Below are 26,575 nucleotides of genomic sequence, written 5' to 3' on the forward strand. Positions count from 1 at the left end.
GTTTTATGCCCTTCACCTGTGTAACAAACTCCCTGAATAACTGATGTTTAATTAGATAAATGGATAATTATGTTTTAATATTAACTATTCATTCTCTCGTTTTAATTATCCTTTGTCGCTTAAATGTACTCCTGTTGCTTGTGTTTGCAATGTGTTACTCTGCCCCTGTGAAGCCTTGTGTATGAATTGTGCTTTACAAATAACCTTGCCTTGCCTTAATTCTTAAAAACAACAACTCCTGATTAATAATTCCACTTTACTATCCTTTGCATTCTGTTTTAATTTAATTCCTTTACCCTCCAAGTCGACCATCATGATCTCCTGCTTGTTCTTGACTTTGCCCAGGTTTTTCGCCTTTTCTTCCTCTTCAGCTAGCGCCACGGTCATCTCGTTGATTCGATCGTCCAACAGCTTCTTTTCCTAAAAGTAAGAGATACAGGCAGGTTAGCGCACGGCATCACATAAACATATTCCAATGATCTCAAACCTTTGTATCTTATTACGCAGTGCAGTAAAGACACCTTCCATCTCTACTTCAAAACCAGCCTCCCATTTCAACTCACCTTGATGAACTTGGAGTTCTGGTCTTCTAGCAGCAAAATGTCCTCTTCAAATTTCTTCAGTTTGGCCTCAGTTGTCACTTTCTCCAGCTGCAGCTTCTGCCTGGCAGCCTCCTCCTCATCCAACTGTTCTTCAAGGTCCTACACACACACACACACACACACAGTATTTAATCATTGCAGAAAACATGTTTTTTTTGTATTTTATGACACAGTAATATCTTGAAACATATTTTCAAGAGTGCAAACATTATTTCATCGAGGGTCAACTGACATTGATTCTCAACCCTCCCACACATATTTTATATGTGGGGGGGTTGAGAGTCTCCATTTTCTTACATTAAACACCTTTTTTATGTATATTATGTTTTTGTATGTATTTTACATATAATATTAATGTTCAATTTGTTAATTTATGTATGCAGCAAATTCTACGTGAGAGTAACTTACTTTGGCAATAAACCTGATTCAGATTTTCAGTAACCAATGCATCCCTGAGGACAAACCTGGATGTGGGACTGCATCTTCTTCTTCTCGTTCTGCATGCTCTGGGTCCTCTCTTCTTCTTCCTCCAGCCGGGACTCCAGGTCATGGAGGATCTCCTCCAGCTCTTGCTTTTTGGAAGCCAGGCGAGCTCTCATCTCCTCCGCCTCTGCAAACAGCTCTGTCTCGGCCTGCAGCTGCTCTGCTAGAATGTTCTTCTCCTCCATTAACTACACGTACATAATGTTAAAACCTTGAATTATGTAGCCATAAAAAATCTGATACAGTTTGTTATGATTTGGTGACAGCTATGGCTGCACGATTTGAGGAAAATAAGCAATTTACAATTAGGTTGTTAAATATCGCAATAATGATATTACTTGCGATGAATAAACATGCTTGTTGAATTCAAAACAAAAGAGAGGAATTTTTTTCTAACATTCTTTTATTAAACAAATTGAACTAAATTAATTAAAAGGCATCACTAAAAAAAGAACGACAAATTTTAAAAAGCAGTTTTTTACTGTAATCTTTATAATCTCTGGTTGACTTATGCGTTATAACACAGTCTTTTGCTATGCGAGTGTTGTGCTAGTTCATATTGCAATGACGACAAAAACCCAATATATTGTGCAGCCCTAGTACCAACGCAGCAGAGTATTGCTGCGGTGGGAACTGACCTGCTGGTGTTTCCTCTCCATCTCCACCAGCTCTCCCTCCACCTTTGTCTGCTTCTCCTTCACCTTGACCAGCTCCTCGTCTTTAGCCTGCATCTCCTCCTCCTGCCTGGTCACCTGCAGCAGAGGCTTCACCTGCAGGTACAGATGAACACACAGACACCTTTCAGAGATTAGTCGGGGGGCACAATGTCCGCATTCTGTGTGTTTCTTTTCTCAAAAAAGCTTTGTTACAGGAAACAAAAAAACCTTTAAGGAAGCAAGCTACCTGCTGGAAATGGCAAATTTTGAAGGAGATTTGGATAATTCAAAAAGGCAGACCGGCTTGGTTCTTTCTAGGGGTGGGAATCACCACAGACCTCAAGATATGATATCATTATGATACTTATGTTATGATATAATATTATTGTGATTTTAAACATATTGCAATATTCTGCAATATATTGCAATGTATTACCATTTATCCAACTTCAAATTTTCCCAATTTCAAATTATGTCATGAAAGGTACATTTTCAACATTCGTTTTATCTAAAAAGATACATTCCTCTGTTTGTTCATCTCTCTTCAAATTTATTGGTTCAAAATGGGATTGTCGAGCAGAGAGACTGACAGACACATAAGTAGTAATAGATTCTTACTTGGCGTCTGTGTATCGATAAAGTATTGCCAATACTATGCTGTATTGATACCCCCCCCCCCCCCACACTTATTTCTTGGTTTTATTTGTTGTCTTCTTTCTTTTCCCCTCTAACTAGCGACGTTTTGGGACCGATTGGTGGGACCGCTGTGAAGGAAGTGCACAATACACTGGTAAGAACATATGAGGTTTAACCATGTATCAGCTAATTGAAATAGCTCACGTTACTGTAATCTGTGAACACTTAACTTAATTCAATGTAGTATGTGGCTTTTTTTTTGCGGCCAAAACAAGTTCCCTCCCGAGACTATTTCACAGAGCCACCGTCGCTGCATCCGGAGCTTAGCACCGCCCAAGAGACAATTGTGATTGGTTTAAAGAAATGCAAACAACCCAGAAGTTTTTTCTTCTCCTATCCCAGAATACATCTGTGGTGTAGCCAGACCTTTTTAGAGGTCAGGCAATGTGAGACTAGTGGGACATTAATGATTCAAACACAAACAGGGTCTGTTCAATTTACACATCTACATACACACAAGCACACACCTTGGTGAAGAGTCTCCACCACTGCCAGTGACGCAGCTTTAGGTAGGCAGCACAGTTCCTCTGGAGAACCTTCAGAGCACTGAGCTGCTGCTGCTTCTTAGCAAACGCCCTGAAGAGAACATAAACTGAGTGAGACAACTGTAAGTAGATAATAAATGCAGCCAGCATCGGTAGAGCCATCCTTACTTGCGTGCCAGATATCCCCGACAGACTGCCTGGAAGTAAATTATGATGTCAGTGATCTTCAGGTCCCTTTCTTCCTCCAAGTGGGCCAGGACTCCAGCCCTGAAGAAGATCTTACTCTGGCCGATACGGAACAGGTTTCCATCCAGCTCGAGGGCTTTAATCTATCAGACACAGAGAGAGACGTTCAAAGGACGGAAGGTCTACCTGAGCTACCTGAAAAAGAAGCTGCTTGGTGTAATTCGAAAAGATCATTTGTTGCTAAAAGGGATTTAGTCTTTTAAATTCGGTGATTGCCTGATCATAAAAATGACACCCTTGTTTCAAAAGGAAGCCTTGTGACCTGTAAGGCAACAATGGAGATCATGTCATTAGTCCTAAACTAGCTTCTTACCATTCTCTCACAGGCCTGCTTGCCATCCATGAAGCCCTTGGGAATGGCGTAGGGAGTGAGGATCTCATACCTGGACACAGAGCAGACAGAACATCAAACACTAGGATGACACCATCTATATTTTATTTAGTGGCTGCAAAAGTATACTGCATGCTTAGTTATAAAGCACCTTTCACAGACACCAGTCACAAAGTGCTTTACAGGAAGACAAATTTGAAATCTAATGACTAATACGGTCAAGTGAATAAACCTAAGGTAAAACACTGGATAAAAATATACTGACATGTAAGTCATACATCATGTCAGATAAAGTGGAAGGCGGTGACTATTTACATGTGATTAGAATTGTCAAATCTTTCATTTATAATTGCCAAATTAATATGACCCCAAATTACAGACAAGGCAGATTTGCGCAGGATAAAGAGAACAGACAACTTTCACAATTATTACCAATTAGTAGTGGTACCCAGGTAATACTAGTCCCGTGCAAATAGGGCTTTTAAAACACTTTATACCCTGTATCTGTGGTATTTATCTATTTATGACAGTTCTGTTCATGCACTTATGGCATAATACACTTATATTTGTTTTTTATATATATATATATATGTATACTAGTTACAGTTGACTTTACAAAAGTACCTCTGTCTGAACTCCTGGAAGACGATGCGGTTGGGGAAGCCCTGTCTGCAGATACGGATCCCCTCCAGCACACCGTTACACCTCAGCTGGTCCAGAACCAGGTGGGGGTCCAGTTTACCAGCCTGGGGTCATAAGGGGGAAGAAATGAGAATTGAAGAAGAGGAACATTTTGGTGTTTGAGTAAAGGTTCTGCAAAAATAAAATGTGTTTTGAGAAGTTCAAACAAATCATGAAGGGAACACAAAAGTTCAAAAAATAAGAAAGGCCCAAGGCACTTCTCTTGCATAATGTTATAAAGCCTTTAAAGCCTTTATCTATTTTTTATTTCTATATTTATATATGTGTGTGTGTGTGTGTGTGTGTGTATATATATATATATATATATATGATTTCAAGTGTTTCAATTTGTGTCTCAACTTGAAGAGTGTTGTGTTTCCACTATATCTATGCATGTCTATGCATCTATGCATCTATCTATCTATATGTGTTTTATGCTATTATACGTATGATTTCGTCTTTGTGAAGCCCTTTTGGTGCAAACTTGCCTATAATGTGCAATATATATTGAATGAACTTAAACTTGTACTATGTAAATGTAATAACCATTTCAATATGAGAAAGCCATCTAAATAAAAGCTTTTTTAACGTTTTGGTGCCGTTGACCTTTCTTCTTTTTTGAGGCTGCATTTTAATTTGGGTTTTAGGTCATAAACACTGTAGTGTGTCTGTCCTAAAAAAGCCACCCCTGGAATAAATTGCCTTATACAGTACATAATTGTGATACCATCCCACAGAATTTATAAATATGCTGATAGTAAAGTCCTCAGTCTAGCTTGTGCTGAGGGAAACTGTGACAGTCCACTCACCCTTTTCTCATGATTGGGGATGATGCAGCGGACAAAGTTGGGGTTGGTGTTCCTCAGCGTGGCCATCAGCTTGGATAACTGCTCCTTGTACAGCTGTCCCACGGTGCGGAACATGCCCTTCTTGGTCTTGTAGGCGGCACCAAACGCCGTCTCATTCATGCCTGCAACCTGGTCCAGACCCACAATTCTGTCGACTGGTGACGAAACAGGAGGTGCGGAGAAACGGACAGATAACTGCATTAATTCAGGGATACACAGGTGACTGACGCAAGTACATTAAAGCAAAATGCTGTGCAGTGTACATGAATGCAGAAAAGAGAAAAGCCAGTAACTTGAATTTAAATCCAATGTTGATAATATTCAGGCAATGTTGCCAGTAAAGGTTGATGTATTCAACAAAGCAAGATTTGCTGTGCAGGATGTTGTGATAAAGCATGATGACAGACAATGGTGTCACAGCGGCGGCGGCCAGAAACCAACAGCTGGTTTGATATGACAGCCAACATAACAGAAGCTGGTTTCTCTCAGCTAGAATGCTGCGTAACAATCTGTCAGTGAAATAGGATACAGAAACAAACTCTCAATTGTGACATACTGGCTATTTTATATCAACTGGAACTGGATTCAATCTAAAATAATCTCAACAAATAGTACAGTGCATTTGATAATGTTGGAATATTTACTGATGTCATAAAACCACATACTTATCCTTCCTTTTGTCATCATATCACAATTTAATCTATGCTAACAATGACATCCTAGAAAATGTGTACTTCAGTAACAAGCAAAAAATACATTTAAATACTTTAACTAGACTATCTTTGCTCAAATCAAGGACACACTTTTTAATCCTACAACTGCAGTTCAGCAGCACAACATTTCTCTTATGTATCCCATCTTCTTTAATAAAAAAGATGAATATGCTGGATCAGATATCTGGCATGCAGATAATACATTCTTGTATTACAGCATATTACATCCCAACAAGAAAACGTTTTGGACGGCTTTTCTCTTTATTTGATAGTGACAAAGGATCGACAGGAATTGGGAAGAGAGAGGAGATGACACGTAGCAGAGGGCTGCAGGTCGGATTTGGGGGGCCGCTGCAGAGGACTCAACCTACATGGGGTACACGTTCTACGGGTGTGCTAGAGGCCGCCCCGGTAAACAAGAACTTACCTATTATCTTACCTACTTCAGCCCTCAAAAATTGACCTTGAATGTTGCCAGTATATGTTTGTTTAGCGTGTTCATAGGTATGTCAATCCTCAAAATGTTAATGCGAATTATATAAATGATATTCTTTAAATTTCTAGTTTAATAGAGACATTCATTTTGGCTGTATGCAGCCTTCTTTACTGTCTAGTCACCTGAGCCACCCCTGCATTGTGGTGTTGGTATGTTCCAATTTGAGGGGCGGGCTTCGGGCCTATATAGACTGGTAGTTGCATTTTCTCGGGAGACAGAGAGCTTGAGAAAATCCTGACGAGCAAGGACGTCTGTTGGATGCCCTCAGTAATGATTTGTTTAAAGGTCAATAGGAAACAGTTGTATGTTTTTTATAATTACGTCTTAACTCTCACGTCAGTTTTCTTTATCTTCGTGAAAGTGTTTTAGCTTTTATTAAGTCATTAATGTTTTGTATCACTATTATCCTGACGGGCCTTACTTAAGGTGAACAATAAATATCCCATCTTAACAACCTCATCTCAGACACACCTTAAGTGTTTACACCTACCCACGCAACAACTACCCTTTATAACCTGTCTTTGAATTTCAGCCTTTTGTTAATTTATTTGCACAATTACAAAAAGAAATGCCTTGCCTGGCTTATCATTCAAGCAATAGTTGTTGGATTATTAGGAGCGCCAGTAAGCCACCAGTGCTCACTGAAGAATGAAATGTTTTCATATATAGAGTCATTACAGCCATGCAAAACCAGAGGCAAGTTGTTTTTAGAGGGGTGCACAGTGCAGCCAGGACAGGACAGTGAGGAGAGGATGAGGAGAAGCCAGTGGTACACGGACGTTAAGTGTTCCTACGATTCACCTGGAGCTTCATCAAGCCCAGACACATTGTCATAGAAAGAGGCTCTCTGAAACGTCTGAATGTCTACAGCAACAGAGACACAGACAGAGAGAGAAGACAGGAGACTGAGAGAGAAAGAAAAGTGGGCATGCAAACACATGCACACATCTTACACCCACACACACACACACACACACACACACACACACACACACACACACACACACACACACACACACACACACACAACCTTTTGCAAGCATTGATTAGGAGTAAATGCACTGTAATGATACAGTACATGCATATTATCAAAGCCTTGTTATTATTCAAAGCCAGTGTTATCATAGCCGAACATTCATCAGGAGAAAGATTCATCCAGGAAGTTTTATACTGTATAAACATTTTACTTTCTAATTCACCTGTCTGTGGCTCCATAAACAAATCAAATGTCAAAATAAAATTTTAATTATAAAGGCTATCTGACTGTAATATTGAGAGTGTGTCTGCTGGGGGAGAAAATACATGATTAGCAATAAATTTGTCATTCGGCTTTGAGAAAAAAGTGTTCTATCTCTGTTAGCTTGTTTACACTTCATGTATTTGCTGACAAAGCCCATCCCACGTTAAAGAAACCATGAAGCAAACTGCTGAATGAAACTCAGACAGGAAGTGTGAGAGAAGCGAGAATGTATTTCTCGTTTTCATTTCATTGGAGGTTCAGTTGTTCTAACATGCTTTAAAAAGTCTACAGCCATGCTAGTGGCTCTGCTGACACATTTTTATTAGAATTGAAAAGTACAGCTAAGGTCAATGGGAATGTCAGTAATTTTGTGGATACGTGATCATAAACCAAAGTATTGGACAACTTAACATTCAGTTCTGATGATGGTGTCTATGTATCTATCTATCTATCTATGATGAAAAATTAAGAATCACCAAAATTAATGAATTTCATTCTGAGGGCAACATGAACATTTTAACCGAATCCAATAACAAACTGTTGCTTCTGTAGATTAGCCAAAAACCCAAATAAAAGACCAAACCGCTTTTAAATGCTTTCCTTTTTTGTACCTCATTTGTTAACTTAAGGTATGGTATGTAGCATCCTTCTGGACTGATAAGAATAAATGCAGGTTCATTCAGAATTTAGAAACATTTTTTTTAGAGTCTCACCGTCTTTCCAGAGCTCAGCCACAAACTTGTCAGTCGACTGGTGCAGCAGCGTGGCCACGTTGTCATTCAGAGGATCCATGTTCTTCATGAGCCATTCATCAGCTTTATAGTCCACCTAAACAAACACAGAGATTCATTCGTGTTACTTTAGGGGTTGGACAACTATGTTTTACTACGGGCATTTTGGACCTTTATTTTTATAGGACAGCTGAAGACATGAAATGGGAGAGGGAAGGGGAATGATATGCAGCTTAGGGCCGCCGCGTCGAGGAGTAAACCTTTATACCTTCTCTACCAGGTCACCTACCTAGGTAACAAATAAATCATTTTTTTCAAAGAGCTACTCCACATAACCTCTGCTCTGGAAAAAAAAGTCCCTCTTTGTCCCTATAGGACCAAGCTCTGTACCATGGGGCATCGGGATTTCTGCTCAGCCCCTCCTTGTCTGTGGAATTCCCTCCCGGACCACCTTAGGGCTCAGACCCCTGACTCTTTCAAAAAGGGCCTAAAAACCTTTCTTTATAAGCAAGCTTTCTTGTGAATGTGTTTTTGTTTATCTTTATTTCTTTGACTGGCTTCTGTTTTTACAGATTTTAATCTCTTGTAGCACTTTGGGATGGATTTGTCAATGAAAAGTGCAGTATTAAATGCATTATTATTATAATTAGTAGTAGTAGTATTATTATTGTCAACGTGATATCAACTTATACAATAAGCACATTGCAAAAGACACTCAGGGATTTTTTTTAGTTCAAAGAGACTATCAGTAGAAAACTGCACTTTAAAATGTAACTACCATCATCTCTTTTTCTAATGGTGCCTTTTGTGTTTAGTTTAATGTTCAATAAAATCATATTTGAAAAAATTTGCTTTCAGTTTTGAATTCAACAAGCAAATTGTTGTATTTAGCAGTAGACCAGAACTGAGTACATTTTAATATCTGTTCATTTATCTTAAGTATGTCAGTGCGATATTCAACCACGTAAACACGTATCACCTATTTTCCTCATATCATGCAGCCCTAACATTGAGCACCTAAACAAGCTCTGCAGTGAGCTGCCCTTTAAACCCAAACAGGCTACGGTGTAATACACTGAATATTCCAACAATGACCACACACAAGGATTGGCCTCCCGACAGCAAAACAAAAAAGTAAACTAATTTATCAAGTCAGATTTCATTCATATGTCATCCAATCCTTTTCCTTCCATTACTGTAAAAATACACTTCCAGAGGACTGGCTTTCAGTCTGTGATTAATGGCTGCTGCTCTGTTGCTTCACCTGTCTGCAGCCATATGTCTTAAGTGACAGCTAGATCTGGCGCTAATAATGTTTCCGAATATCACCTACGTGGGATAATAGATACAACGAGTAGTAAAAAAACAAGAATTGCTGTTGGGTCATACCTCAACTTGTATTACATATATTACAAATTTACTTTTCCTTTAAGACATTCATTCAGTCGGCTATCAGACTTTTAAACCCCAGACAATTGTTTCTTGGAATAAACATCTTATTTTACTATTCGGTGGTTTGCATTGCTTGTGTACCATTTGTCTGGGAAAATTATTTATTTGTGTATTTATTTATTTCATCATTGTCCTTAACTTGAACTGAACAGTGTACACTCATTGCCTGGCCCTTGGGTGTTGTCTCTGACATACTCCTGTCTGATGTTTATGTTTATGCGTACGCATTATGTGTCACGTCTTACTGGACCATAATGTGTTGATAGGATTAGTCTCTGTAACATGATGATGACTTTTACTTGGATGTGTATTTTGAACACTAATGTACTACGAAGACTGGATTGGAGCAGGACATAATAAGATGTAATTGACATGGGGGGCGACCTGAGAGGAGGAATGTAAGATCTTCATATGGGTTTTATTAGAAACCTGGAAAAGCAAACTCAAAATGTTTGCACTTATCTTCCTTTTCAATATCACTCTGTCATGCAGGGTTTATTTGATGAAGTTCAAATTTAATGCTGGCTCCAGTATCGAACACTGGATGCTTGATTTTGGGTGGAATCTAAGATCTTCACATGTTTGTCATGGCAAAGCTCAGGTCCAGGACTGATGTTTGGACACAACGCTCTTCACTTCACTACTACTCTTGTGATGATATCAGCTTTTATGGCTGACAGACGAGTGTCCTCTCTGGAATGTTATGGAGTATCGTTTTCTTTTGCAGATGGCAGACCACCATACAAAGGTGAAAGTTGAAATCCTTACGTTATGTAACCACCAGGCATCAAAGACTCAATCGCACACCAATGTGAACCAGATGTGGTGTCCTACAGCAGCTGGACAACAACTGGGCTATTGTTTTCATGCCATGACCTGGTTAACTGCAGCTTCAGGGGAGCTAAGACTGTGCCTCCGAGAAAGGCTTCCAAACAGGCCAGAAACAGAGCTGTTGCATAAGTAAACACATGGATGAATCTGAAGCTATAAAGGGGACATGAATAAGGTTTTTTAAGAGCTCTTTCCTAAGCGTGAAGCATACTAAGCTAGAGTGGGGTATTTTTTTTTTCTTGGTGCCTGAACTGATACTTTAAAAAAAGCGCATTAAATAAAGGCTTGTTAATCGCTAAGGTCATATGATCAAATTTAAATAATTTATTTAAAATTGCTATTAAACAACAAAAAACACTAGTTGACAGAATGGTATTTGACAAAAGAGGGGCACTTGAATGCACCATGAGCTTACAAGGTGCAATTAAATGCAATGTTGTACATCCTGGTGTTGGAATCCTTTCCGGTGAAATAGAGCCACACTTTAGACGTTTATCTTTCAGCATTTTAACCATGTTTAACCCAGCTTTTAGCTAAAGGTAGGCTAACCTTACCCGCTGCTCAGTGTAGTATTAACTAGCGTCATGTGCAGTAATGCCTCTGTTGCATGTAACGTCTGTTTTGAAACACCGCAGGCATTTACGCGTCCCTGAAAGGAGGCACCGATCTGCATTGTCATTTGTTCCGGTAGATACCGGTGGTACCCAAGCCTATACTTTGGTAGTAGGTCCAACCAGCTACCACTCCCAGGAGAGCAGTCAGAATGCAAGACACCTTTATGGGCCTGAAATACAGTACATACCTTTCCGGCGTAGTGAATGACGCAGAAGTCGGCTTTGTCCTTGAGCTGACGTGGCTTCTGGAACTTGGTGTGGGTGCCCTGCTCCTGGAGCACCTTGTCTATAAAGGTCTTGTCTGTGGCCTTGGGAAACCAACACTCCTCATCCAGTAGAGCGAGGATACCAGGGGGGTTGGTCTGAGAAGACAGAATTTGTTTAACACACGTATTAATAGCCATATGAATAAAGTCACACACATTTTTTTCAACATACTGTACCATGACTTTTTATGAAATATTTTACTATGACTTTTTTCAACATGTTATACTATGCCTTTTTGACATACTATACTATGACTTCTTTCAACATACTATACTATGACTTTTTCAACATGTTCTACTATGACTTTTTTGAAACATACTATACAATGACTTTTTTCGACATACTGTACCATGACTTTTTATAAAATACTATACTAAAAAGTATAGTATAGTAGTAAAGTATAGTAGTATAGTATATTAGTATAGTACATACTATACTATGAATTTTTATAACTTTTTTGACATGCTCTACTATGACCTTTTTCAACATACTATTCTTGGAAAAATGTTATCAGCATAACTCCTTGAGATGCACCATCTCGTTTTCGAGGGGGTCCTGAACAAGATACCACAAAAAACCATGCACACATACAAACAAGATAAGCAAAACACAAAATAACCAAACCACCAAAAATTTAAAAAGACATCCTCAAACAAAATAAATAAATGGAGAGCACTGACCGGCCGCTCGATGAGGTCGATGCAGGGCTGTAGGTCCAGGCCGAAGTCGATGAAGCTCCACTCGATGCCCTCCCTCTGGTACTCCTCCTGCTCCAGTATGAACATGGTGTGGTTGAAGAGCTGCTGCAGCTTCTCGTTGGTGTAGTTTATACACAGCTGCTCAAATGAGTTTAGCTGAAAGAAAGCGTAAAGCAGAAGTCCGTTCTAGCTATGGTCACATGATTTCTATCTGATTATTGTGTAAAGCTGATTGTTTGTCTTTAGAGGACTTTGATTAAACCATTAAAACACTTTGAATGATCAGACAACCTGGATTTTTGGATTAAGCTTAATCCATGTGTGAAGGAACAAAAGGTCTTGAAGGTAGTTGGTGTTTTGTAGAAATTAGTTTGTTAGTAAAGCGCCACAATCAGCACCTCAAAGATCTCAAAGCCAGCGATATCCAGGATGCCGATGAAAGATGCACCCTGGCGTTTGGTCCTGTCCAGGGCCTTGTTGATGCGGTGGACCAGCCAGCGGAACAGCCGTTCATATGTTGCCTTGGCCAGGGCTTCAACAGCAAAGTCAGCCTGAGGAAAAAAAACAGGGTGAGGGTCAGCAATTCTAATTAGAGCCCAACCGATAAAGGACTTTTAAGGCCGATACCGATACAAATATTTGGTTATTTAGAAATCCGATATTCCGATATGTACATTTTTTTCCAGAAACGCATAACAAAACATAAACAGATTTCCCTAACATTAGCTTTTTGCAGTTATTTATGAGTTCTCACTAAAATAGTATCATGGTAATTTGTTTAATTGTCACAACAGAACAGAGGAACATCAAAATATATTAAAGTTGTAATAAATAAAATATATAAAAATACAAACTTAAGATATGAAACTTAAAGTCCTTTAAACAAAAACACAATTAAGTGTTGCCAACAGGGACGTTGTAGAGCGCCCTCTGGTGGACATACTTTACAATGCCAAAATTCATAACATGGTTGACCATCAATTTTTATGTTATTTTTTAAATATTAATTTATCAGACTCATAAACATATAAATGATTCCAATTGTTTGTTTTTTTATCGGCCATTGTAAACGCTGATACCGATAATTCTAATCTAATCCAATAAAATGTATATGTTTCTATACAGTTTATATCTCTGATAGCACAGATATAAACACTTTAATACATTTTTTCCAGGTTTAATGTTTTTTCACTTATTCCCAGCTAAACAAAAAGGGGTAAAAAGGGAATGGAAACACCCTCACTAGCGGATAGCGTTAGATGGCACTTTACCTGTTCTTTGGTCTGTGCCTTCTGTACGTAGTCCCGCCCCACTTTGATCCTCGGGGTGAGGATAGCTCTGGTGAACTCCATTACATTCATTCCAAGCAGGTGGCAGAGCTTCTGTGCCACTGGGAGTAAAAGAGAGGAAGCAGGAAGCATGTAACATTTTGCTTAGTATACATTTCAGATTTGATAAAAAAAAAAAACAAAACAGAGTCTTTGTGTAGATTGTTTTACTTGATTTGACTGGATTTTGGATGTTTACCTGTGTTCTCAGGCATGGAGGCCTGATCCGTGTTTCTCTCTTTCTTAAAGATGATGTTGCCAAACTGCAGCACGGAAGAGACCACCTTTAACATGCCTGGCAGGGATACAATAACATTTTAGTGATGACCGAGGGGGGGCAGAATAAGATAATGGGAGAGTTAAGAGAGGAAACGAAGGAATGATAGTATAAAAAAAGGGAGAATAAGAAAGTCTGTGTTTCAGGGCACATCTGGAAGTACTACTCACAGACGATCTCGTCATGGGAGAAGCTCATGATGCGCATGGCATCCAGAGTCTCTTGGAAATTATCTTTGTCCTGCTGGCCAGGGATGGTAATGTTCCCATTCGACAAGAAACGGTAGTTGCTAAAGCCTTCGAGCAGCAGGTCCGCTGGAGAAGGAAAAGAAAACAAAGAGAAGTTAATTCTTGAGTATTTTAACGGAAATTTTATGCTTTAGCTTTAAGATGAATGTTCTTCCCAGATAATGTACAGTGCTGCATGTTAGGATACTTTTGGTTTGTTAAAGCTAGTGCATAGTTTATGTTGCTGAAAAGGAAACTGGCGGCTCGTCCACATGATACCAGCCTTACAAGAATGAGCACGGGCTGGAAAAAGCAGACTTTTAGACTCTAGAGCTAGGCCACCAAATTTGGAGCCCACGGGCCAAGTTTGGCTTGTGTTCCCTTTGTGTTGGCCCACCATGGCATCTAACATGCTCATGCTTATTCTCCTCTTATTTTGAAAGTGCTTTGAAATCCTAACCGTAATGACTACAAAACATAAATTGTGAGCCGATAAAAAGTGATTAATCTGAGTTTAACGGCAATATAAACCTCCCTGTAAATTAAATACATATATTTTATATTTTTATTTTATATATTTTTTGGCCTGTGACCTTCCATCCAGATACATTTTGTCCCTTCATATGAAAGAATTTGGGCACCCCTGTTCTAGTGAGTAAGCAGATAAGTAAGGGAGAGATCAAGGAACCTTTGAAATCCACTAGGTAATAAAAGAAATGTGCTATCTGAACACGTTCTGCATCATCATGAAACAATGTACTAACAAGCTAAATTAAAAGATAACAAGGAAAAAACATTTGTTGTGCTAATTGAAACCAGCTTTCTTGACGTCTGTTCCTTGTCTAAAGCAAACTAGCCCAAATATATAAACCTCACTGTCATTGTTAAGATACTTTTGTTTATCCTTATAGCAGTTGTCAGACACTCACTCCGGAGGTGCTCTCCAGCCCCTGCCAGCAGGCGGTAGAAAATGTGGAAGGTCCTCTCATCTTTGGCCTGTCTGATGGCCCTCGACTTCTCCAGAAGATCTGACAGCAATGGTTAAGGTCTAGACATGAAAATACAACATGAAAAAACTGATAGGAAACTCTTACTTTCACTGTTGTAGTAAATATTAGAAAAAAGACCCCATTGTTGCAGAATTTTGGCTCATAAGGAACATCAGGTTGATTTCCAAGATCTTGGAAGAATACGGGGGACCAAAATCTTGCAACAAAGAATAATTATCCTGCAGAGCCATATCCATTATTTTTGACACAATGCATAAATAAACTTGACTGAAAATGAGGAACTGCAGTAAAAACTTGGTTTCTTTAGCGCGTGGTCCCCTCTAGCTTTGTCTGGAGAATTAGCTGAACAGAGTTTAAAATTCTTGTGGTGAGCGTAAGCTGTGGTGAGTTGTACAGCCTAACCACTGCTCTCACATCTAAACTCAATGTGTACCCTGTCTTTTAGCTTTCTTTCTTGTGTTTAAAACAATCCTTTGAGCGTCCGCTCCTTCAGCCTGTCCCAGGAATAAGGATACAAGTTTCAATATTGGCCCCGACAATGTATCCTGTGACGTCAAAGTTGATTCTGATGAACTTCCCCTGTGGAAAACAAGATGCATGTTAAAAACAGAGTATTTGATGTTGATGTGTACTGTACTCTGTGTGTGTGTGTGTGTGTGTTAGTCTGTCTGACACATATTTCTTCTCCCTTTGAACACTGTTACATTCTAAATACCACTTGGTGGATTCTTGCAGATGACAGTGGAGTAACAAAATTCCCATATAAGGAAAAGCCAGGTTAACAGGTCAGAAAGAATGTCAGGCATGTCTGTGGTTTCCTGACAATGAATTATTGTGTGTGTGTACGTAAGCGTGTGTGAATATGTGCGCCCATCTGTCCACCGGGCTTCATTGCTTCTCCACTGAGACAGCCGGTGATTCATGAGGACTGAACACTAGGGCTGTTAACTTAGGCCATGCTTAGAGCAATAATTGCTGTGATTCCTGTGATTCATCACTACAAGATCATATATATATATATATATATATATATATATATAGCAATAGATTAAAAGTAACGCATCAGTCCACTTTAAAATAATAGGTTTTTCAGGACATTGACTTGACCTGATTTTTATCAAATATTCTAAAGTTACATATTTATCTTACAGGGTCCCAACACCTTTTAAACATCAGATTTAAGGACTTTCCAGGACCAATTCCCAAATTCAACACGGTATAGTTTGAGACACGGATCAAAGTCCGAGAACAATCTTACCAAAGATCACAGACAACCTTAAGGAAAAAGAGAGGCTTGAATGTGTGAACAGTGCTACAGTGATAGCAGACTCTTAGCACAGAAAAAATAATATATAGCTTTTTCACTAATGTTAATGAAACCGAAATTAAAACATCTTCAATTTCCATTCTTGCAAAAAATGTCTAAATTCAGTCACTTTCAATGACCTACTGTATTTCTATTATTAATGTCTATTTTCAAAACCTTTAAAGTGTTGATTGTTTCCTCCTCATATCTACAACATTTTAAAGGACCAATGGAACAAAGAATTTCAAGTAACCACAGAAACCAAAACATTTAAAAAATCCCAGAAAGAAATAGTGGCAGAACGGCATTGGATGACATGAAGCAGGAGGGATTGGGTTTACATCATGTACATGTCTTTCTACGTATCTGTTAATGCAAATGTAAACCTCCCTGCCAGTCAATGTGGAACAAATCTGTTTCCCTTCTGGATACAATCTGTACATATGTTTAAATCAAACAAATGATCATTTAAACAGGAACCGTGAACTCACAAAGCGAGACGAATTGTCATTTTTCACTGTCTTGGCATTGCCAAATGATTCAAGGATGGGGTTGGCTTGCAGGAGCTGGCGTTCCAGCTCACCCTGTGGAGAGAGACAGAGAGGTAAGAAGCCAAATAGCTTAACATTTCTTATATCTGGCCACATGTACTGAATCTGCCAAAACATACACAATTCTTTGCAACAGAGCAGCAAGAGCAAAATTGGAGCCACGTTAATATGCTAAACCAATCTTAGGGAAAGTAAGCAATTTATCAAGGCTCTGTTGGCTTTACTTAAGGCCACTGCAGTACAATGTGATTTCTGTCAAATGTGCCAAGACATCCAAACAGTTTGACAGAAACTCGTGAAACCACAAAGGCAATACAGCGAGTGTGTTTCGACACATGCCCTATAGTGAGTGGTTCTTGTATCTCTTGACGATGAGTGAGAAACTTCTTCCAGCCTGCGCATTCCTTTGGTTGTGATGACATACCCTATATATTCGAAGACTTTACCACCATGATGGTAATGATGGCTTCCTCCCAAATCTTAAAACCTGGGTAAATAGGCGGTTCCCTACAGCTCCAGTAACCTCCACTTCCCCTAACATGACACAATCTCCTCTAGCCAGGGCAGTGGCAGAACAGAAATAGCCCCTACAGCACATCAGGTCTTGTCTTGAACTGACTCCAGGATACTAGACTCTGACTGCCAAGAGGGAACAGAGTGGCAGGCTGATGCAATAAACCAGCTTGAAATAGCCATAGAAAGAAAATGGCACTACGTATAGCACTACTTCAATGTGTTGTTAAATAGAAAGCAAGAAAAGAGAAACTGACAGTGAATTTTTTAACTTGAAGCAGATAAAGAGACATCCAAAGATGAATGACTAGCGTCCTGAATCGCCACGCACAACCAAGATCTGCACACTAAATGACTACAATCCGATCTCATACTTCCTCGGGCGCCTGAGTAGCTCACCTGGTAGAGAGTGTACCTCTATACAGAGGCTCAGTCTACGATGCAGCAGCCGCAGGTTTTCAACCTGCGGCCCTGTGCTGCATGTCATTCCCCCTCTCTCTCCCCTTTTTAGCCTATGCTGTCCTGTCAAAAATAAAGGCCTAAAAACGCCATAAAAATATCTTGTAAAATAATTATAAAATTAAGGAAAAAGAAGGAGCTGGTCAAACATGTAAACATGTCAACGTGGCAACTGAAAAACAACATAATTTTGTATGATCTTGCAGAAAATTGTAAATAAAAGCAGGGAAATAATTCTGCCCTATATTGCAGCATCAACTCAACATGCTTAAAGAAGATATTCAGACATGATCATCACGATGAGGACACATCCTCCAGAAAAAAAGTCAATACAGCTCAGACTCTCACTCTGCTAGAGGTCTAAATAGAAAGTCTGAATGCATGGAACCAGAATGCAGGAAAGCTCCCTTAAAACCTATCTCTCATGGACGTCAGGCTTTACTGAGGGAAATCAGAAACTAACCTCCTCCTCATTTTCTTCAGGCTCTGAATAACATCGAACAACACAGTAACCAGTGCACACGCCCCTGTGTAACTAAGGAATAAACAGGCATTCCCATTTGTCTTTCTCACTAAGAGAAATATGAAAGTCTCTTTCCCCTCTGGGTCTGCTTTACCTCTCCTACACTACTTCATCTTCCTCTTCTCTCCTCCAACTTATCTTCACCCTACATTCCTCTAGCCTCTGCTCATAGGGAGCCGTAATGAAACGCAGAAGGAAAGCAGCATTAAGGTGAGTGTGGATCGTGTACTCTGGCAGGGGAGCACTGAGGCCCTGAGTTACAGCTACTGAAACAAAGCACATTAAACTAGCATTCACTCGGATTGTGTGTGCTCAAAGCTGCGGGTTATAGGTCGCAGCCAAGACTCTGCTTCTTTAGTTATCAAATTTAGAGCGGACACAGAAACATCAGGATTTGGTTTAGGGGAGGAAAAAAACAGCTGCAGGATAAATCAAGAATCTGAGAAGAAGTGAGCGAGAAAATATCAAGTTATCTAGAAAGAATAAGAGACAGAGGATGGAGTTCAGAAATGTGTTAGAATAGTTATGGGAAACATTGTGGAATATTAATTATAATTATAATTGATATATCAGTGGGTATTATGGAATAACATGAACAGTGGACACAACAATGACAGTAATGAGAATCGAACTACAACCAATAATAAAAATAATAATAGTAGAAACAGTGGTCGTCGAGCAGGACAAAGGCAACATGTGCAGCCGCTATCCAGGTGCCACCACAATCCAAGGAAGGATTCTTAACTACACACATGCATCTAAAGTATATCACCAGTAAAAAACATGCATGGACAAATGAAAGATTTAACTAACTGCCATCATGTTTCATCATCTTTGACATCTTCATATTACATGTAGTATCATATAGTTACTACACTAAAATGTATAAAGATAAAGCTGGGCATTAAACTTCTGAGGAGAGATGTTTAGTGTGGCTGTGGTCTGAGTTCACAGTTCATGTGCTTCTCCTAAACACGACGTATAAGTCCCAGAAACAGAAGGCTGCTGGACCTACAAAGAGTCAAGAAATGCCAGGCACTTAATGCCAACAGGTTTAAAAACCTATTCTTTTGGATTTGACTGACATGTGTTTCTAATAAAACACTTTTATTTCCAACTGTTCTAATAGAGAAAAACAACAACTGATAAAACACAGTGTTTTAGTATCATGAGCCTGCTGATTTATTGGCAGATACAGTGGGCTTCTAATAATTATGTGAGAAGACTGAGCCAGCACAAACATACCTCATGAAGCTTAGATTAGTCCGTCAACATCATTATGGAAGCGGCCGAGATTTAGAGAAGAAGGGCATGCACATTCACGCAAACACCCTAAACGGACCCCACACACACATTTTGTTTGTTTTTTGAGAAAGCGGGAGATACACTTGCCTGGAGCTTGAATGCTTTGGGAGATTCGGGCTGTTTGTTATGGATAAACAAATGCAAGTGTTAAAACCAAAAGTGCTTATGTAAGACACAAGCCACAGGAAACAGAACACCGGTCCACACTAGGCCCAGCGTTGGTTACACTCTCGCAGAATGGAAATAGTTGACATGAAGCAGAAAGAGCGACCAGTCAGGCTAGATTGAAATCTATTAGCTTAGCTGTGGATTAATACACACAACCTATCAGCAGAATATCAAAACTAAGCTATGCACTTCAATGTTGAATGGAACACATTATCAAATTACAGTTCAATAATTGAATAGTTTAACATGTTGGGAAATACATTTTACAGTGACATAAGAAGATCGATACCACTCTCACATCTATACAGTAAATATGAAGCAACAGCAAGGAGGAACCAGGGGGAAACAGCTAGCCTGGCTCTGTCCAAAGGAAACTAAATCCACCTGCCACTGCCGGCTTCTCTATAGCTCACTTATAAAATATGTTAAATTGTGTTCATTTAATCTGTGCAAAAACAAAAGAGTAAAAAATGTCAATTTGCGATAAATCGTTTTAAAATCGCAATCATAATTTAAAAAACAATGCAATTAGTTAATCGTGAAGACTTCAATTAATCAAATGTGCAAAATTTAGTTGACTGTTTGAAAATTTGGTTTGACATATTGTATTTGTCTTTTTTTACCATAAGATAAATGATGTTTTATATCACAGATCGTACACATGAATGTCCTATTTTCAGTAGATTGCTTTATTTAACGTGATGGTAGAAGGTGCAATATGTAGATGCGGCTATTGAACTGACGCATTACAGAAATATCAGTTTACAGTAAAGTATTGATATTTTTTATTGGAATAGTTTTTTTTCAATAATAATTATTATTATAACTTTAGCTTTTGCTACATGTTTTTGTCCTGGTATTATATGAAGAAATTACATATAGAATGTTAATTACTGAGCTTTGGAGTAGCTGGAAGGTTGATTTTGTCTTTCTGCTACACTAACCTAATCAGCTGCTGGCTTAATATTTAACAGACAGATATAAGAAAGGAGGAGAGGAGAGGAGAGGAGAGGAGAGGAGAGGAGAGGAGAGGAGAGGAGAGGGAAAAGTGTGTGGGGGCTCTCACAGGAATGTTGTGGTCTTTGCGTCCTTTGTGTGACGAGGCAACGTGGGCCAGGTACTGAATGACCTTCTTCGTGTTCTCGGTCTTGCCAGCTCCTGATTCACCTCTGAAAAAAAAGAGGAGACACAGCATGGATATACACATGGACAGAAAGAGGGAGCTAAAGTGTGAGTGAATAAAGAATGAATGAGGGAAATGAAGCACACTTTGTTTTTCACTTCAGTTTCACATTCAGGAGAGATTTACCGGCTGGTAAACGCAGACTTCCGGGTACGGCTGCCATTCATCTGCATGTACAGCAGTGCAGAAAATGAGCAGACTTTTCCTTAAGTTACCAGCTAGTGCTAGCTAGCTAGCCTTGGTTGGCAAGGTGCTAACAAACACTGAACAAGACATTTTTAGGTGACCAAAATGTTCCAATTAACTTTGAAGTGAAAACCCACAGTGATAGGATCAAAGTTCAGAGACAGCATTCAAAGACAAGTTGAAAACATAACCAGTGCCCCAAAACAAGTTCAGGTCTACTTAAATGTACACAGTGCCATAGTTAGCCTTGCTAAGCCTCTGTCCTGATTGAAAGGTCCTAAAGCATCCCCTGCTTTATCGTCTATTTTAAAGTGAAGGGGTTGAATCATTTCCTAAGTGAACATCATGCTATTGAAGAAGACTTGAAACTAGCAATTGAGCCCACAAAGTAATTATGAAAAGGTTAATTTAGGTAATACATCAAAAGTGGGGTAATGTTCCCATAGACTTCTATAGGAGCAAGTGAATTTGCCCCCTGCTAAAAATTAAAAGGTATCAATTTCAGACCCAAAGCTTCATTCAATATTATTACAGTCTATTGTGGTGAGGCATAGCCACATTACAGGAAATTAATCCATGTAAGTTGTCCATAATTTAGCAAGGTAGAGACAAAACACAATAAAACCCTAACCAAAATAACTAGTCATTGAGGTGGTCAAGAGTGATTGAAGGAAGTCATGGAAAGAATAAACAAAGAGAAAAGGAGAAGAGAGGTAGAGAGAGTGGACAACCATCAAGATATATGTTGTTGTTTCTTAAATCCATCCATTTGCCTGTCAGCCGGTTTTACTGGAGAACCCTGTGGTTTGGTGGGTCTCCAAAAGTTTCCAAGCTCTGCTTTTGAGCCATCTGTAATGATAGCTCTGTTCAGGCACATCCATCCACAGCTCCCACAGTCAGCTTACCAGAGTCCATCAGAGCCAACACCGGAACCAGGCCAGCAACACTACATCTAGCTACATACCAGTGGCTTTAGTCTAGCTGGCTATTAACTCTACTGCACATAGACCACTGCAGTCAAGGGGCGAGTCCTCAAACGCAGGAGGCAGGCATAGAATATGTGCAGGTCAAGTAAGTTCCACATCTACGGCTTTATGCCTTCATAGTTTCATAGTGTCGGAATATTCCTTATGAAAAAAAGATGGCTTTCCTCTCATTTTATCCTGTTTTTTCTTCTATAGATAAGCTGTGAGCATGCAGGGTTACGAGGTCTCTTTGGGCAGGACATCTCAATGATCTTCTGTTGATCATTCCCTAAGAACTCTCATATGTCAGCGGGTCACTAGTTTAACTGTTTAACTTTGGGACGCAGCATATAGACATATGAACAGATTGCATTTAAGTCCCGCCCACACCGGAGGAAAACACAATTCATCGCACTCCATTGACTTAGTATTGCGTGAAGGTGCTTCCTCGTCAATTTCTCTATTTATATTTCTGTAAGTTAAGCTAAAGCATGCTAAGGGTAAAATTTAAATGTGGATACATCAGAAATCTATGCAGTATTTTGTTTGTCAGCACCTTAGCTTGATGGCACATAACTAGATTTAGCTTATTAACAGCTGACGTCCTCTCTGGTGCTAAAATAATCAGTAACACTGCTAAAATGGCTGCACTGTCACCAACAGAGGGTGTCGTTTTCTGAATTTAGGACAGATTATGCAATTGTGCTTGTCTTTGTCATTGCGTCAACACAAGCCACATTCAAAGAGTGTGTCACTTAATTACTCTCTGCCAAAGAAGATGAAGACAGGGCCCCAAACCGCACTCATAACTCCCTCAGTGTTGGGTAGAGCTGCTGCACAACCCAACATCCACAAAAAGCTACTTGAAACTAGTCCTTAAATAAAACAGCAGTGTGACCGGAGCTGGCCAACTGACTCAGGGGGAGAGGAACATGGAGGAAGATGGGGAAAGGGTTACTTCACAGAGAAAAAATACCCAGGAAACCAGGCAATACTATAATATTGTTGTGGTATCAATATCGAGGTATTTGGTCAAAAATATTGTGATATTTGATTTTTCCATATTGCCCAGCCCTACTGTAAGGTAAATAATACTTTGAGGACAAGAAGTGAGACCTTGAACCTCTTAAGGTGCAGCATGTGAAATCTTCCTCTTAAGACAGTTTCATTTTCCAGCCCATTAAGCTGCTTTATTGCCAGAACCACCCTAACGAACAGACTACCTGTCCCAACAGAGAAGTGCCCTCTGGAGAGGAGAAGAGGACGATTAATAGAGTTAAGGGTTGTGGTACTTACGTGCAAAGGATTGATTGGTCCTCACGATCTGTTCAGAGAAAACAGAAAAACACAGTCAGCACATTTATTTCGGTTTCACCGTCCGTTACAAACATACAATAATTACAAAGACGGCATTTTGTGGCCAAGCTGTTGGACTATAACACTCAAATGCAATGCAACTTCTCTGGGTCTTTGTCTTGGTGCACTGCAGAGCAGCAACACGCAAATACAGGAGAACTGTGCAGTCGGATCACTCCCAAAGGAGCACACAACTGATGTGGATTTTTCCTGAGACTAATGTGAAACACTGAAATATTCCTCCGTGGACACCAAAGCCACATTAATCCAGTATGTGACAGACAACAGCTCATTACTCAGCCTCCTTCATCCCGACTACCCACCAAGCCGTGCTGTGTAATAAACTGAAATGTAGACTAGTAACTGAAGCTCTAACACCTTTCATCACCGAGGGATTCAGATGGAAGACCAGATGACAGGATTAGCTATGTCCACTGAAGTGTGTGACCTCTCAACTTTGAAGGCTGCTGCACACTACAAAGAATTACAAAAACCAGATCCCAGAGGGTACTGACACGTTTAATAGCTAACAGAAACTGTCAAAATGATAACATGTCCTAGTTTAATATACCACTGGTAAACAACATGTCACACATGGGCAACATCTCTCTTTGCTTGCATGAAATTGCAATTTCTTTTATCGTTTTGAACCCAAGAGCCTTTGGTACCAGGGGCAACCCACAGTGAAGTTAAGAAAAATTGCTTTCAGATAAGACTAGACTTTATTGTCTACTTTAATGGTATTTGTCTTTGGCTTCTCTAAAACATTAAAGGGCTAAAATTTAGCTTTTTGGCTTTTTCCCTTTCCTTTATTGGGCTATATATCATTTTTGTGCATGTAGCCCTAAGTCCCCCCCAAAGGGATTTACCATCTCCAACAGAAAACACTGTTCACAAACTGCTCCAAACAGCTCTACTGTAGTCCAGTCTTTACTTTTTTGACGAACATGCGTCACTTTGTAACACGTGTTATAATGCTCGCCTAGCTGCTAGTGTGGCACGCCCACATACTCTGCTTCTGACTGGCTAGTAGTCCTTACCTAAAAGTGAGACGGCTCACTCTCTAGCTAAAACGGAGAGCTAACACAGAGGATGAAAAGAGGAGCTGCAGCAATGTGTAGTACAACAAAATATGGTGTTTTAACTGTGTCAACCTATTCTGATATAACCTCTAAATACAATTATGAATTCAAAAATTAGCATAATATGAGCACGTTAAAATGCAACCGCAATACCACAAGCACTTAATTTAAACATACAACACAGTAACACTAAACACCATTAAACATACAACTGTGTTAATTTGTTAGTTAGTCTCTAACTTTGAACAGCGTATTATGCTAATTACTCAAAATTGCCCAGAATGCAACTTTTGGCGACCAAGCTTTATTTCATTCACGAGGCCTGAAGATGATATTTCAATCACAAAAAAGTTCACAGTAAATTCTTGGTCCAAGTCATTTCCAGCAAACTAATTGTTAAGGAATGGGAGCAGATTATATCCCACTGTGTCCGTGTTAAATGTTTCCTTTTGTCTCCTTGCTCTTCTTTTGAAAAAAAGCGAGTTCAGAACAAAACCCCCGCCTTGTTGATTTGGGTCAGTTTTCAAAAAGTCTTTACAATGTTTTGTTCCTGTGCAAGGATGTGTGTGTGTGTGTGTGTGTGTGTGTGTGTAGCGGGATACCTTGTATCATTAAATGTTGTGTTATCATCCAAATAAAGAATGCATATGTAATGCAGACGCGCTCAAACACAAATGCGGAGAACTAAAATGTCTGCACAGTTGAGTTTTGCATGAGAGTGCAATAGTGGAAATGATGAACGAGCTGCTGGATTTAACTTGCTCCATGTCCCGTGATGATGAGGCCTAAGAAACATGGGCAGGCCTGCACAATCGGGGAAACATATGAGTCACGATTTGTTTGCTTAGAATTGATATCACAATTCTTTGCCACAATTGCTTTAACCACAACAAAACAAAACTAATTGGCAGTACCAAACATAGATTTCTTTTGGCACCCATAGCACGTTGCTCATCACCACAAGCCTGTAAACATAGAGGCTCCAATGAAGAGAAGGGAGAGCATCGCAGCGCTTGGGAGGACTTTAAAACCTATTTTATACGGTCTATGTTTAAAACTCACAGAAGAAAGTAGTAGCATTTGTCATGCAGTGGGCTTGCAAAATGATTTTTTTTTTTAATCAAAGTTACTTGAAAATTTAATTGTAAACAGGGTAAATCAAGATCGTGATTTTATAACAGTTATTCATGCAGGCCTCAACAGGGGTCAAAGTTTGATTACTCCTCCTGTCGGTGTTTCACAGCAACACATCTATATAAACCTGCAGCTTATCATATGCATCTAATGTTGATTTTCCCAAGACCTTGCACAGCTCCAGCCTCGTTGGCCTGAGGCCTGTAACACTGCGTAACCTATCATGAGTAGGAAAACAAAAACACAGACGTTCACTCAACAGTGTCTGAGCAACATCTCTTCAGCTTTGCATGATTAAAGAGAGAGACAGTTTGCATGTGTGACCTCATGCTTCTGAAATTAGCTCTTGGCTGCAATCTGCAATGAATAATGGAAATAAATCTGTACCAAATTGTGATTTTGTGATTTGTATTTGAAGTGTGACTCTGGGCCTTCCAAGCGCCTCCCCCCCAACAACTGGTGTTAGTAAAAATACCCATACGGTTACCTCAAGTGTTGCTCTAGTGCCTTAATAAACACCACGTTCCTCTGCTGCACATGCTTTGTCCCCCTGGCAGAAGCAGATGTCATTTGTTTGGAGTTGTGGAGCAGTAATAGATACCATGGCTTTACGGGCAAAAACTACAACAACAAAAGGAAGTTCAGGTAGTATAGCCTTTTACATGTTGTAAAGATAGTGCCGTGTGCCCCTGCTTATCATTCTGAAGAAAACGTTGAGAGATAAGAGTACCTCAGCTGACCCCATGGATCTGATCACTAGGGGTGATACATCATCGATCTGGAGCGTTACTGATTCAATCTTCAGTGATCCATTACCATCAATACAAAGTGAAACTATCGATACATATAGTCATCTTTAAAGTGTGCCATTATTTTAAATTTTCACTTTATATTCATTTAATTATTTCAAATATTTGACTTGCTTTTTGTTA

General features: G+C 39.5%; 1 protein-coding gene across 5 annotated transcripts in view; it reads right to left on the reverse strand.

Moving 5' to 3' along the window:
* The window catches only part of LOC117957827 (myosin-10), a 73,499-nt gene that overhangs the window by 13,467 nt on the left and 33,457 nt on the right, over positions 1–26,575 (reverse strand). For 2 of the 5 annotated variants that reach the window (XM_034893884.1, XM_034893885.1), the window contains exons 4-26: positions 23,368–23,395; positions 20,804–20,906; positions 19,657–19,686; positions 16,710–16,802; positions 15,428–15,491; positions 14,832–14,930; positions 13,846–13,989; positions 13,598–13,693; positions 13,342–13,460; positions 12,469–12,621; positions 12,053–12,226; positions 11,294–11,467; positions 8,191–8,305; positions 7,039–7,101; positions 4,990–5,183; positions 4,124–4,245; positions 3,482–3,551; positions 3,091–3,251; positions 2,905–3,013; positions 1,724–1,855; positions 1,067–1,273; positions 564–701; positions 297–420 (exon numbers count right to left, since the gene is read on the reverse strand). In XM_034893884.1, coding sequence (XP_034749775.1) covers positions 297–420; positions 564–701; positions 1,067–1,273; positions 1,724–1,855; positions 2,905–3,013; positions 3,091–3,251; positions 3,482–3,551; positions 4,124–4,245; positions 4,990–5,183; positions 7,039–7,101; positions 8,191–8,305; positions 11,294–11,467; positions 12,053–12,226; positions 12,469–12,621; positions 13,342–13,460; positions 13,598–13,693; positions 13,846–13,989; positions 14,832–14,930; positions 15,428–15,491; positions 16,710–16,802; positions 19,657–19,686; positions 20,804–20,906; positions 23,368–23,395 — 2,712 coding nt within the window. The remainder of the gene's footprint in view (positions 1–296; positions 421–563; positions 702–1,066; positions 1,274–1,723; positions 1,856–2,904; positions 3,014–3,090; positions 3,252–3,481; positions 3,552–4,123; positions 4,246–4,989; positions 5,184–7,038; positions 7,102–8,190; positions 8,306–11,293; positions 11,468–12,052; positions 12,227–12,468; positions 12,622–13,341; positions 13,461–13,597; positions 13,694–13,845; positions 13,990–14,831; positions 14,931–15,427; positions 15,492–16,709; positions 16,803–19,656; positions 19,687–20,803; positions 20,907–23,367; positions 23,396–26,575) is intronic. The other 3 variants (XM_034893886.1, XM_034893887.1, XM_034893888.1) reach the window with 3 other exon arrangements.

The sequence above is a fragment of the Etheostoma cragini genome, chromosome 15, assembly GCF_013103735.1.
Source record: "Etheostoma cragini isolate CJK2018 chromosome 15, CSU_Ecrag_1.0, whole genome shotgun sequence".
NCBI lineage: Eukaryota > Metazoa > Chordata > Actinopteri > Perciformes > Percidae > Etheostoma > Etheostoma cragini.